This window comes from Sphaeramia orbicularis, chromosome 9 (genome assembly GCF_902148855.1).
Source record: "Sphaeramia orbicularis chromosome 9, fSphaOr1.1, whole genome shotgun sequence".
NCBI classification, from domain to species: Eukaryota; Metazoa; Chordata; class Actinopteri; order Kurtiformes; family Apogonidae; genus Sphaeramia; species Sphaeramia orbicularis.
Window position 1 is genome coordinate 25,337,234 of NC_043965.1, and position 14,612 is coordinate 25,351,845.

Below are 14,612 nucleotides of genomic sequence, written 5' to 3' on the forward strand. Positions count from 1 at the left end.
ACTCCACAAAATACTTATATGCTGTTGTTCCAGACATACCATAAACAATTACTAAAAATAAACAAAGAAATACTCTCACTTAACCTTCATGTATCAGTGCACAACTTCATTCATTTTGTAAACAGAGTTGAAGTTCTTTCCATTTTTAGCTTACCAGCCGAGAGGCTGTAAGCTATTGTCATCATGCGGCGTACGGCGGCGTACGGCGGCGTCTGTCGTCGTTGTCTGTCGTCCGTTATAAAACTTTCGATCGTCTTCTTCTCCAAAACTACGATTCCAATTGACTTCAAACTTGGTATACAGCTTCTTTATGATGATGTCAGCAAAAGTTAGTGAAATTATTTGGATCCAGATCTGATTCTGGATTTGGTGTGACTTTGAAAAATGTCCCCATTATAAGAGATAGGAAGTGGATCGATGCAATAACTCAGTACATATAAATTATATCAAGTTGAAATTTCTACAGTCCAGCCCTGATGGGGAGATGACCAAAACATAATGGCCACATGCTGATCAGGATCTTCTTCTGGATCCGGGAACTTACAGAAAATTTAACATGGGCTCTTATGGGGAAAACATTTCAATCATCTTCTTCTCCGAAACTACAGTTCTGATTGACTTCAAACTTGGTATACAGCTTCTTTATGATGATGTCAACACAAGGTATTGAAATTACTTTGATCCAGATCTGATTCTGGATTTGGTGTGACTTTGAAAAATTTTCCCATTGTAAGAGATAGGAAGTGGATTGATACAATAAATCAGTAAGTATCAATGATATCAAGTTGGAATTTGAATTTTTTACAGATCTAATTGGAATATGACCAAAACATGGGCTATTTCTGTAATATAATAAATACACATAACTGGGTGATAATAAATGGGATCTGGATACATTTCCCAAAGCTTTTAATTTGGCCAGTAAGCTACAGGGCCATTGGTCCTATTTTTAATAAAACAAGCAGTGAAAATGAAAGCCCTGTCAGTGTGATAAGTTACGATAATTGTTTCCCCATCTCATTTTGATGGAAGTGAAGTACATTATGGTAACATCTCCATGCAAAAGAACTGGCCCTGTATTTTTGTGGTTCAGCTATACACAGTAAATGTTTGTCTGACTGAATCAGCATCTGCTGAAGAGTTCTGTGTGTGAATTGTTGAATTGGTGTTAATAAAGTCAAACACCTCTGGAGCAGCTTTTAGTATGCAGACTCTGCTTTGTCCTACGCTTTGCTTTTGTCTGGCGCCTGGTGTTAATTGGAATATTTTTACTATATTTACTCAGGCCTCCACATTAGCCGTAGTACACAAATCACCTCGTCTCACCCCTACTACTCGATGGATCTCACCTGAGTTATTTTTAGCACAGACTGCCCGTGGTAACACACCCATCTTCAGTGTCACCTCTACCTCAGAGCTGTACTCACTGTAGCTGCCACCTGGACCCTCACTCTCATCCAGCGTAGCTTTTTTTTTTACCCCTGTAACTCCCCCCTGTGTTTTTTTCCTGGGCTATTTTTAGCTTTGGTGCTGACATCACAGACCAGAGGAGGCTGACGTTCTTCACAGCGACCCTCCCCTCCACTGCTGCTGTTTCCTTCTGTGTGCTGACAGCTACAGCTGTGCCCCGCTCTCACCCTTAGAGCGACACCCCTTTTCTTTCTCCTCACTAATGATATACGAAACACAGACTGAAGACCTGCTCTTAGTGCTGCCATTTTCCACAGCAGGCATTTGGTTGTCAGTGTGTTTGGAGTTTGACTGTGTTACATTAGGCCCCACTTTTCACCCACCCCCTTGACCACCAAGCAGTCCATCTGGGATGAAGTAATGCACCGCAGAGACTGTTGCATGTTTATATAACACTGTATGAGTGTGGGCTGGGGGGAGATTGTGCAATATTTCTTTGTCATACACTGTTTCTGTGTCAAAAAGGGAAAGAGAGAGGCTGAAACACATGTGCTAAAATAACAGTGAATTTTTTTGTATTTCAGTGAGTCCATCACGTCACAGCATTTCAGAGTGGAGGATGCAGAGCATAGCACGAGACTCAGATGACAGCTCGGATGAGGAGTTCTTCGATGCTCATGGTAAACAGAGGGTTTATTTTAACTCAGAGGTGAAATGGAAATGGGTAAATGTGTTTACTTTCTTAAGGTTTTCAAGACCCTGCTTGCTCCCTCCTTTCCCTTCTCCCCTAACTTTGCATGCATCTCTTTAACCACAGATCAGTTCTTAAGCTTTCCTGATACCCAGCATGCTTTGGGGCTGCAGTTGAAATAGGTTGGTGTTGTGGAACACCCGTGATCTCTTCCGGTTGGGTTTGCAGAAGACATGGGCCAGATGTCTCCTCCTGACACCAACTTCAGAAAGTGCAGGCTGACACTCACTCATATTCCCTGCTTCCATATACACACAAAACTCATGATACACACATAATAAAAGAATCCCCCTCAAATAATTTCCCTGAGTTTGTTTTGTGGAGATCGTTTCATAGCATTGAATCATGATGATGAAACACAAATAAATCATGCATTTTGTTGTCACTTTATATGATGATATAAAAATGATGTATTTGCACTTATTAATGTTTCAAGTTGAATAAATTTCTGCAGGTGACAGTGTGAGCAGCTGGCAAGCAATCATTAGACTGAATGTGTAACCATTTTGTTAAGGATTGTGTATTGCAGCATTCATGTCTGTCTGTATGAATTAATTGTCATGATTTATGTACATGAAGTGAAAACAAAGTGATATTTTATCGGATGAACTGATGAAACTCATTACAGCACTGTCACATCATTTAAATGAGTCGACATAACCTTCTGTCTCAGTGACAACTAATTCACGAATTACTTCTGCCGCTCCAGTGCCTATTTCACTTATTTATGATTTACAGACATTGTTCCTAGCGCCACATGAAATAAGGAGATATTTAATCATAGTTATTGAATGATACTGGTGATTCAAATAAACTGGATATAGTGTATGTGAACACAGTTTCTGTGGCAGGCTGCAGCACAGGTTGGAAGTACACAAATTAAATATGGAAACAGACTGACTTGGCTCGGATTGCATTTGATATTAGATTTCTGTCTTTAAAGTTTGTTTCTAGTTCTGGTCTTCTTGCTGTAATCATCTATTGCAAACATTTGAGACACACATCTAGTTTATTTTTACCTCATGTTCTCCTCGCTTCGTGTGGCAAAGAATTTTTACTTTAGTTCAGTTGAATAAAGGAAAGATGAATCTAAGCCTTCAAGCATAAATGAATGACGTCTGTCTTGTTCACTGAGTATATTAATCGGATATGAATCTTAAAAATGGTGATGCAAACGTTACATGGATTCAACATGCATTTATAACATTTGATTAGTAAATTCAGATATGTTTAGAGAATCTAAAACCCTTATTTTTTCTTTTTAAAAAAGGGGGATTTTGCTATTACTACTTGAAATTTTTTTCTACAATCTGCATAAGTCCCATATCAGAGGGGGCATTTTAAGAGTTCATATCTCTGCCAAGGCCCACACTCCTGTAATTCAATCAAATGCCCCATCCGCAATGTTTTGGAAAAGCAATAAAACATTTCAACCTCTGTCCCTTTCATGAGTCTAAAACCTGCAAATAGAAATGATCACATAATCCTCTAGTTAGAAGTCTTTTTCATAGTATAATACAGAATATAAAAATATAGCTTTGTGCCCCCTTCATGCCCCACTATTGTATAAAATATTATAATTAATGATTATCAATAATGGAAAATAAACCAAGAAAATAACTCTAGAATTTTTATTCATTTAAAATCCTGTGTGTAAAATTTGCAAAGACGCTGCCATTTGGTCAATAATTTTATTATAAAACTAGAAGTGTACTCACACACAGGCCTTCACCAAGACCAGTCCTCGCCTCTTCTCAATCCACAATATCACTGAACCACAAAAGGAACCACAAGTTTTACTGTTTTCCTTTTGTCACTGGATGCAAGTGGCCAGTTTAACTGTTGCCACCAAAGCAAAGGCTAAATGGTGAAAAGTTGGCATGGTTCTCGACAATTGAAGAATTGGAAAACAGTTCCAGCTTTAGTCCCTTTCTATAGTTCTGTTCCAAAATGTAAGGGCTTCATCCATGGCCTATATCCATCCCATCCACCAAGTCATTTTGGTCATCCTGTAGACAGAAAAACCCCAGTGAGCACATAACATCTTTTACAGTCGTAAAAATGAAACCTAACACGTCATTCATTTTGAACATTTCAGGTGAACTATATTTTGATTTTATGATGGTTAAATTTGATGAAACCTCTGTCTTGTGTCCACCCTGCAGAGGATCTCTCAGATGGAGAGGAGGTCTTCCCAAAGGAAATTGCCAAGTGGAACTCCAATGACCTTATGGACAAGATCGAAGCTGCAGACACAGAGGAAACACCTGGTATGATGAAAACTGATCATGGACAGTCAAACTGCATGTCCTACTTGATGTGACCAGACCTTTTTTTTTTCCAGGTGAGCTGTTCAAGGAAATGACAGTGGACTATGAAAGAGCAGCCAGTGAGGACAGACTAGATGAGGTATGTGTCTCTGATTTCTATTAAACCCAACCCTACAGCCTTCTTTGAGGAAAAATATGTCTGAAAAACCTACAGAAAATCTCCTTCAGGACCAAAACTTGTGCATTACATTTAATTTATTTCAGTCTAAAATAAACAACAAACGTAAAGCTTTGCATCAGGGTTTACAGTTTCCGGAATAAGAGAAGGGCGTCCTGTCCCTGAGCCTCTCTGTCCTCTTGTGTTCAGATGCGTGGCTCTCTTAGCGGCCAAGCTGATAGCTCTCCCATTCCCACCATCATGGTAACAAGGCACCAGTCAGTAAGTAAACATCTTGGCTCCAGTGCACAGTGGGCTGCACAGACCCTAATCCCCATGAGCAAACCCAGTACTTACTGCTCCTGCCTTTTCCCAAATCCATGTGTACTCCTCAACCTCGCCACCCTCTGTTCAACTCCCATGTCCTCGCAGCTGTGGTGTTGAATGTACATGCAGTGCTTCAATGAAAATGTGAAGTTTTGGATCAAATTTGTAAAAATACAAAACTGCACATTGTGTCCTTTTCAATGTGACTTGTTTTCAGGAAGCATTGTTTACTGTTAGTTGAACAGCTGTCCAGGTGGAGTGTAGGTTGGCTCTGTCCTGTTTTCCGTTATGGTTCTTCGCCCCTCTCTGGTTGTTGAAAGAAGTTTGTACAAACATTTTGTGGTGTCGTTTATGTTTCAAAACACAGACATGATTAGTCACAAACCATGACCCATGAATCTGACAAAACAAAGGTATTTGGATGACCTGTCTGATACTTTTTCACTGTGTAAGCATGCTGTCTTGGTCTTTGGTCATTGTAATGAACAGGATGTTTATATAACTAAATATATATTTCACTGAACATTTTCCAAGTGATGTCCTTGTAGTCCCCATCCTTTACCCTTTCCTTCATCTTCTGTCCTCAGGAGAGCACGTCCCAGCAGTGTCTGCAGCCTTCAAAGATCCATGTGCTGATCTTGGTTCTTCATGGAGGGAACATCCTGGATACAGGCGGGGGGGACCAGAGCAGCAAACAGGCTGACGTCAACACCATTAGTACGGCTTTCGACACAGTCATGCGTGTTCACTACCCTGCTGCGCTGGGACGCATCGCCATCCGCTTGGTGCCCTGCCCTGCCATCTGTGCTGAGGCCTTCTCCCTGGTGTCCAAGTAAGCAGGCTCTGTGGATAATGATTGAATGCTGGAGTTCATTGACTGTCATTGGTATTTGAAAACGCTGGAAAACGTCCATGTGTGGCTCATGACTACTGCCCTCTTTTTCTGTGTTTACTTCGTAGTCCCGTCTGGACAGTTTTTACAAATATGTTGAAAATTGATTTTAAAATATGTTCATTTCTGTTTCTGGGTCAGTTTGAGTCCATACAGCTATGATGAGGGATGTCTCTCCAGCAGTCAGGACCACATCCCCCTGGCTGCTCTGCCTCTTTTGGCCACATCTGCGCCACCGTACCAGGACGCCGTGGCTACGGTCATCGTCAGAGCCAATCAGGTGTATGCAGACTTCATCAAGTCTCTGGATGGAGCAGCCTTCTCTGGCCAGGTCAGTTACCACACTAAAGTAATTTCTGTCACTTTTCTTGTAGATACCCAAAGCAACACCAGTGCTCCTTGCCATCGATTCTACAAGTCTGTACACTCTGTTCTTCAAAGAGCTTTTCCCTTGTTTGGTGTTTAATGATGGTGGAGGAGAATGCTAACAAACAGGACGGAATGTTTCAGCATTATCATTGAACTGTGTGCACATACAGTATTCACAATGCAGTGGCATGAAATGTAATGCAAATGAATTCAACCACAATCTGAAAACAGGAACAGAAAAACACAGAGAAAGAAGATGTGGTTGCGAAAATGAAAGCAGTGTAAATTTCACAAAACTATTTCAACTACAGAAAGAATGAAGTTGACCAAACCCCATACTTGGTTGACATTACCTTAATCAACCAGAGTAATAAGCAAATTAATTTCTCCTCCAAAATCTTTCCAGTGGAATTGTGTAGAACAGGGGTACCCAATCCAGGTCCTCGAGAGCGACTATTCTACATGTTTTAGGTGTTTTCCCTCTTCCAGCACACATGACAGTCATTATCAGGCTTCTGCAGTGCTAGATGATAGGCTTATCCTTTGAATCAGGTGTGTTGGAAGAGGGATACATCTAAAACATGCAGGATAGTAGCTCTCAAGGACCAGGACTGGGCACCCCTGGTGTAGAATTTAAGCTCAAGAAAAGATGGTTCATACTCGGGAAAAAAAAAAAAAGTCTGAAGAGGAAAAAGTCATTTTTCATATTTTTGAAATTATTGTTTTTATTTTTGACTCTGGTACCTGTCTAAAAAATCACCACAATTATTCTGAATTTAATTCTTTCCAAATATAAATATTTGAGGTCCCATAATATATTGCAGAAAAAAAACTGGTTTTTAAACTATTGTGCAGCCCTCCAGTTAAACAGGTCAGCCAAAAGTCTCCACTGGTGTTTAACTGGGCAGACTTGTGACTAGTTTTCAATCTCATCCTGTTGGATGGGGGCTTTGCCATCCTTGTACAGACCACTCCTAAGAACTTTTTCCTTTAATTTGTCTATTCACATCTGGTCTCAACTCATGTGATGTTTTACCTTTGTTTTTTTTTCCATTGTCCTCTGTAGGTGTGCCTCATTGGGGACTGTGTAGGAGGAATCTTAGGGTTCGATGCACTGTGCAGTAGCAATCAGACTGTTACTGAAAGTCAGAACAGCAGTCGCAGAGGTAGCGTCATCAGCGTACAGGTAAGAGACAAATGATGCAGATTGAAGAAAAAATCTAAGTCATCCCCAAAGAGCTTTTTATTAGAGACATATTTTCTTTCTGAAATTAGCGTTATTATAGATCCTGCTTCAAATACTATTTTCTTAAATGTACTAAACTGTGTACCTGAAAGTCTAGATTTCTTAAATTTGCCACCGAATGATGGACTTGCTCTACAGTATTTCAAGTTTGCTTTAAAATGTTCTTGAAATATTTCTGTAGGACCAGGACCTCCTATCTCCAGGCATCATTGTCAACAGTGGCCACGGATCATCCTCCCCAACGTTGGAGGGCAGCCGCCACCTCAGCCGCAGTAACATTGACATGCCTCGTGCCGGCACAGGTGACGACACCAAGAGACAGCTGCAGCGTAAGAGAAGCGATTCGTCAACTTATGAAATGGACACGATCAAACAGCACCAAGCCTTCTTGTCCAGGTGTGTGAGCTGGGTCATAATGCTGACAAAAACTCGTACCAGGATGATAAAAACGTCTCAGTTCTCACATGCGTGTTGTGTCAAAGTATCTTTATTTTTAGTTCTGTGTGAGGCAGTGACTTTGTGATGTCCTTCCAGCTTACACTCCAGTGTCTTGCGAAGTGATGCAGCTTCACGCAGGTCCAGCAGCAGCACTATGCTAGATGGATGCTCCCTGGGGAAGTTTGACTTTGAGGTGTCCGACTTTTTCCTGTTTGGCTCTCCACTGGGCCTTGTACTTGCGCTGAGAAAAACCGTTATTCCAATGCTGGATGGTAAGTCAATATGTACAGAAAATATGATGCAATGTAAGGACTGTGTGCAATTTTGTGACTATTTTGCAATAGTTAACAACTAAAAGTAAGCTTTTCTGTCTGGTGATGCCCCAATTAGCCTGTTGATAGTTAGGACATGTATGTAAAGTGTATGTATGTAAGTTTTCTCAGTTTTTGCATATTTTAGTGTCAGAAATGCTATTATGGAGCACATATAAGATACACTTTGTATTTCAGTAGTAGCAACTATAAATTCTATTTTTCAAAGGTAAGAAAGAAAATAAATTTCTCTTGTATATTGTTGTAAAAATGAAAATCAATGTATTACTCTGTTTTGATTTCTTTTAAACTTTTGATTTCTCTTCAGTTCAACAGTATTATTATTATTATTATTATTATTATTATTATTATTATTATTATTATTACTATTATTATTATTTTGGCTCCCCTGTAGGTTGCATCCTGCACTCTTTGTCATTACCTGTTTACTTTTGTTAATACTTGTTCTTCCTCCTCAAAATCTAGGGGAAATTTCCATTAGAGTTTAGGTCTCCTTTCTTACTTTTTTGGTTCAATTTCTCCCCCTAGTGGCCCAGCTGCGTCCCGCTTGCCAGCAGGTCTACAACCTTTTCCACCCAGCCGACCCCTCTGCATCTCGCCTGGAGCCACTTCTGGAGAGGAAGTTTCATCTCCTCCCTCCCTTCAACGTGCCCCGATACCAACGCTTCCCCCTGGGAGATGGAAACTCAGCTCTGCTGGGTAAGATGACAGGCTTTCATCTCGTTATGTATTCACACAGCTTCCTGTAGTGCTGACTTGGATTCACATGCACAGACACAAATGCAAAATTCAGTTGATTTTATGCTGTTGATTTTATCTCTAGTTGCATTAATAGAAAGTCCGGACACTCTCAGACCTGATTGTAACCCACTGTCCTGTCTGCCATGGATGCATGCCATAGATGCCTTTAAGACACTTTGACAGTATACTGAGTCTTCACACAAAAAAGCATTGTCTTAAAGAAAAATGAAACATTTTTCTACTGTTTGTGCTTCAAAGTCTTTTGTGAAGCAGGTTATTCATCTAAATGTGGTCATAGTCCTGCTGCTGGTTTCTGTTTGGACTCATTATAGTGGAGTAAGCCTTAGAGCCTCAGCCTACTCTTTTTACCCAAAAAAATTTCTCTGTGACTCATCGTGACTCATAAACGATTTGAGCAGGTTGAAATAATTTCTGCCCTTAAACTATGAACTAACAGCAGCATGACGGGTTATATATTTTCAAAGTAAGACGATATCTGTAATGATTAAAAGGTTTTTGTCCAGTAACCTATAGATGGACATCCTCAGCTCATCTTTGTGTAACTAATATGGAAAGTTTTAAATACTGGTTAAACTTAAACACCATTTTTGAGTTAAGACTCATTAGTGCTGGGTGATAGACCATATGAAACATTCCATGAGTTTCCAGTAGGTATAGACTTTTAATATGCCATCATATTGTAGCATAGTTAACAGAACAGCTGTAAAACTTCATTTGACACAAATTATATAGTATTAATTCCTGGGTGTATTGAGAGGAGAACCTTATGAACTACACATACCCTTTCATATGGCTTAAACTAAATAATCTTTAACTTTATAATAGAATTTTAAGATAAAGTTATTCACAAATCTATTTTGAGAGCTTTACATTCTGCTGTTTTCTGTATATGTATTACTTTGTATTAGAGCTGGACAATTTGGTGAAAAAGTCAGTTAGCGATTATTGTGAACAATATTGTGATTTGAGTCTATTTGTGTGGTTAACGAGGAAAATCCGCAGGCTACTGATCAATTTTGGAGATACTTTTTTTTTAAACTCCAATATGCAAACCTTAACTATTATACAAAAAACACATGGATGTAAAAAAAAACAACCAAAAAACAGAAAATGTACTGACATTGAAATGGTACACCTCTCTGCTCAGTGTCATTGAACACAGAATATGACCTTTAAATTCCAGCCTTTTAAATGTGTATAATTTTGCAGGTATATTATTTTGTGAGGATAAAGAAATCATGAACCTGAAGATGAAATATAAATGTTTTATGTTCTCCTCATAACAGAAGAAGTCACAAACCTACATAAAAACTGTCATTCAAAGTTTTAGTTGTACCACCCAGCACTAATTCCTATGCCTCAAAGTAGTAAAAACAGTGTATTAGTGTAATGACTGTATGTGACGAACCAGTCTGAAAGAACTTGGCTCAACCAAGGGCTTGACTCTGCTTTCTTGTCTCATGTTCGGTTGTTCTTGCTTCATATGTTTTTGTGTCTTCCTTGTTTTCTTTCCTTCCTCTTCTCTTGGCCTCCTGTTCCCATATCTGTGTTCCTGGCTCTCTACCTCCAAAACCCCCCTGACCTCTGCCCCCTCTGCCCCTCCACCTCCCTTTATAGTGGAGACAGTCCAGAGCAACGCTCAGCTGCTACTTGACAGCGGGCTCCCTCTGTCCCTTCGCTGTCAGGAGACCATCAGTGAGACCTGCATCCCTGTGCCTGTGCTAAACTGGCAGGAGAGCTCCCTCAAAGCCACACCCGCCACTATGGAGTGTGTGTAGCCTCTCCCAATCACCTGCATCTGTCCTGACTCCCTGTCACTGTGTTTCTTTTCTGTGTTTGTTCCATCTATGTCACCGTTGAGCCCTTGATACTCACATTTACATTCATCTTGTGTCCTTTCAGAGTATTTCCATGGTTCTTGTTTTACTAACTTGAATTCAGCTCAAGTTAATACCTGCTATTGCTTCAGAACAGGCATAAACATAGTTTTCCTTGCAGTATTTTGTATTTGATCTAAATGACTTGTCTTCCTGCTTAAATTCTTCCAGTCTCATCTTGGTATATTCACACTCCATGGAAATACGTTGGAAAATCTACTGCGCATCTTTCATGATGTTACGTTTTGATGTCGCCATCACTTATCCATGTCACATCTAATGAGTGATATAAGCATTTGTGTTGTGCTGTGTTTTTAAGCAGGGTTTCAGTGTGCCTGCATCATTTCCATAATATCTGAAACAGTTTTAAGCTCAACAGAGGGCACTGCTACTGTCGTGCGAACTTCAGAGAGGTTTTGATGTGGAAATTATGCTGCTTGTGATGTTGTGCTTGCGCAGTGTACTGTACTGGAACTCTATTTTTACATTCTCAATATGTTTTTCCTTGTGATAATTGTGAGAGGTCATGTGATGTTGTAAAAACCTCAAACCCACTATTATATTCTGTTTAAAAAATCATGGATTTTAACATGCGGTCACTCTGTTAATAGATAAACTCAACTTGAAATAGAATACTAACAAGTAGATGTGGACATTTGTGAGTCTACATTTGTGTTTTATGTACTCATGTGCCCATGTTTCCACTCGGCTGGTTACAGAAATCTGACCTTGCTACCATGTGGCCACCTTGTGGTTTCATATGTCCTCTGAAATCATGGTGCCTGCTGTCACATTTCTCTACTGCCACCCTAACCCACATCTTCCCCCTCCTCCTCCTCCTCTTCCTCCTCCTCTTCTTCATCACTGTGAGCTCCCCTTACCTGTGTCTCTTGTCTAATGGGATCTCCTTGTTTCGGCTCAATAGCAGATGTTGTTCAGTCTCATGGTGGTGTCTTCATGGACAGTTCGTACCCCTCATCCCCTGTAACGGGCCCCCTCTCCCGGGGCCAGCGGAGGGCCAGTGAGGTCAGCATTGCCAGCCAGGTCTCAGGAATGGCAGACAGTTACACTGCCACCAACATAGCCAACAGTAAGTGTCCTCATTGCCGACCAGTCTCTCTTGACCTCTACCTTCCACTCACACAAACACTGGTTATTCTTTCTCCCTGTCTTTTTTCCACTCTAACCTCTCCCTATTTTCTGTCTTGTTTCTTCTTCTTCTGACACTCCTCCCTCATCTTCTCCCTCTCTCAACTGCATTTCTCTGACTCTACACACACCCTGCACTCCAGCTGGAGCAGTCTAGTCAGCCAGGTAGAACATAAATACCCCACTTTTTTCCTATTTCTTCATAGCCAGATTTAATGCCTACTTTAAAGGGAGACATTCAATCACTTCTCCGTCACGTGTTGAAAATCTAAGTCCCAAATCAAGTCCTGAAGAAGACAAAAGCTTAGCATCACTTTTCACTGTGTGTCTTACTCTTACCCACTGTCTAAATGTAAATGCAATGAACGAGTGCTGCATTTATCTAATGTTGTAATGCATGTAGACACCTGCGTCCCTCAGCCATTCTTGCATTTTTCACTTCCTATTGCAATGTTTGCAGAGATAACCAGTATTCTGTTGTGTTTTATGTCAGACTGTCCTCAAACGCCACCTCACCCCCCTCACTCTCTTTCACTTTTTTATGGAAACATGTTGCACTACTTTTCCAGCACCTACAGTACAACCCTGAAGACTTGCGTTAATGAGCTGTGAAGGATGTCTGCTTCTGTAACTTCAGAATTTAACAAGACTTGTTTTTTTTTTACCAACATCACTGTGCTTCATTAAGGTTATTATTTCTAACACTTATTTTTCAGCTTTGACTTTTACAGCTCTGTTAAAGCAGCTTTCTGTCTCTGGATGCCTCTGGATATTAAGATCATAATCTCACATACATGTACATACATGTTTTTTATATGTTGTCTTTCTCTGTTTTTCTCTTCATAGCTAAATCATTCCAAATTAACCAAACCAAAAAGTTGAGCCTTTTGTCTCAAATTGCCTTGACATCACAAAACAAATTCTTCCTGAAAAGTCCCCCTAAGTCCCGTAAGAAAGGTGGGGCTGTCCTGACCCCGGGATCTCCTGATGCAGGTCTTGTGGCAGAGCAGGACTGTGTCACAGAGACCAGTGGCACTCTAAGTCCCGTTGACCAGTATGAGACCTGCTTGTCTGCGGGCCTGGACTGTGCTATATCTGATCTGGTCTCACTGGATTCCCAGGCTGAAGTGGAGCAAGGTATTTTTTTAAGGGATGGGTCAGCTATAATCAGCATGAGATATCAGGTGTTTTCTGTCCTCTGTGTGTCTTTCTACACCACTTTACTTTCAAAAATGAATTTGCAAGTATTCCAGGCATTCCCCTGAGTAAAATCCAGTGCTTGGCTACATCTTGTACTTTCCAAATCTATACTCTTCTTCATGTCAACCATACTCACATGATCAAATAATCACGTATCTTAGTTCTAACCATCTTTTCCCTCCTTCTCAGCCCTTGATTTGTCTGTTAATAACAAAGACAACAACTCCTGACTTTCCTTCCTGTAGCTGAAGATCTGCTGGGATCGGTGATGATTGTGGCTAAAACTGAAATCACCCTTTTGCTTTAGCTTCAGGGGTGTTGCACCTTTGCGTGGCATCACATATGTCATCTGACATTTTCATCTTACGTATGTGCACCCTATTCACTCCATTCCCATCGCAGTTGCAGCACGTTGGTGGGGTACAAAGCGGCTGGATTTTGCCCTGTACTGCCCCGATGCTCTGACTGCTTTCCCCACTGTGGCTTTGCCGCACCTCTTCCACGCATCGTACTGGGAGTCCACCGATGTTGTGTCTTTTCTCTTGAGACAGGTGAGTCAGCATTACCATTGCTGTAAATATTGCACTACTTCTTTTTAGGGACTAGACAACCTGAGTGACTGAAATGCTTTCTGTAGGTCATGAGGCATGAAAACTCCAGCATCCTGGAACTGGATGGGAAAGAAGTGTCTGAATTCACACCATCTAAACCTCGAGAAAAATGGCTCCGCAAGAGGACGCATGTAAAAATCAGGGTAATAAAGCTCAATTAAAAATTAAATGGATTAGTAAATGAGCAAAAGTGTACTTTAGATGTATAATTTAACAGGTTACTCACCACATAATTCCAACATTTCACACTTACATCTTTATTTTGACTTGTTTCTCATATGGATGAACTTTGCATTTGCACATTTCTGACAGAACGTGACTGCCAACCATCGTGTAAATGACGCAGTGTTCACTGAAGACAACCAGCAGGTTGTAACAGGTCGCTTCATGTACGGTCCTCTGGACATGGTCACTCTAGCCGGAGAAAAGGTGGACTCTCTTTTGTTGTCACAGCAGCATATACACATCAGAAATGTGTGTTTTGTGATTGTTTGTGTTTTGTCTTTAAGCTCATGTATACTTTAAATATGTTCAATCTATGCAGGTTGACCTCCATATTATGACTCAGCCTCCATCAGGAGAGTGGGTGTACTTCAGCACAGAGGTGACCAACAGCAGTGGGCGTGTGTCTTTTGTCATCCCAGATGACAGACGCCTGGGGATTGGAGTCTATCCTGTCAAAATGGTTGTGAGGTGAGATTAAGTTTGCAGATTTCCCTAGTATGTCCTGGCATGAGTTAGTTGACTGAATAAACTGAGCTTTTTTTAAGCATTTGTTTCAGAAAACCTGATTTAAAAATGTGTGGTAGAGATTGACCGGT

At 40.6% G+C, this 14,612-nt stretch overlaps 1 protein-coding gene across 9 annotated transcripts in view; it reads left to right on the plus strand.

Annotated features, from left to right (window-relative positions):
- The window catches only part of LOC115425349 (membrane-associated phosphatidylinositol transfer protein 2), a 43,451-nt gene that overhangs the window by 24,752 nt on the left and 4,087 nt on the right, over positions 1 to 14,612 (plus strand). Inside the window, exons 7-23 of one of the 9 annotated variants that reach the window (XM_030142827.1) lie at positions 1,995 to 2,090; positions 4,327 to 4,431; positions 4,506 to 4,570; positions 4,799 to 4,870; positions 5,503 to 5,747; positions 5,949 to 6,138; positions 7,243 to 7,362; positions 7,604 to 7,818; positions 7,957 to 8,132; positions 8,721 to 8,891; positions 10,572 to 10,724; positions 11,757 to 11,921; positions 12,827 to 13,117; positions 13,583 to 13,731; positions 13,818 to 13,934; positions 14,104 to 14,220; positions 14,336 to 14,484. In XM_030142827.1, coding sequence (XP_029998687.1) covers positions 1,995 to 2,090; positions 4,327 to 4,431; positions 4,506 to 4,570; positions 4,799 to 4,870; positions 5,503 to 5,747; positions 5,949 to 6,138; positions 7,243 to 7,362; positions 7,604 to 7,818; positions 7,957 to 8,132; positions 8,721 to 8,891; positions 10,572 to 10,724; positions 11,757 to 11,921; positions 12,827 to 13,117; positions 13,583 to 13,731; positions 13,818 to 13,934; positions 14,104 to 14,220; positions 14,336 to 14,484 — 2,596 coding nt within the window. The remainder of the gene's footprint in view (positions 1 to 1,994; positions 2,091 to 4,326; positions 4,432 to 4,505; positions 4,571 to 4,798; positions 4,871 to 5,502; positions 5,748 to 5,948; positions 6,139 to 7,242; positions 7,363 to 7,603; positions 7,819 to 7,956; positions 8,133 to 8,720; positions 8,892 to 10,571; positions 10,725 to 11,756; positions 11,922 to 12,826; positions 13,118 to 13,582; positions 13,732 to 13,817; positions 13,935 to 14,103; positions 14,221 to 14,335; positions 14,485 to 14,612) is intronic. The other 8 variants (XM_030142828.1, XM_030142831.1, XM_030142832.1 and 5 more) reach the window with 8 other exon arrangements.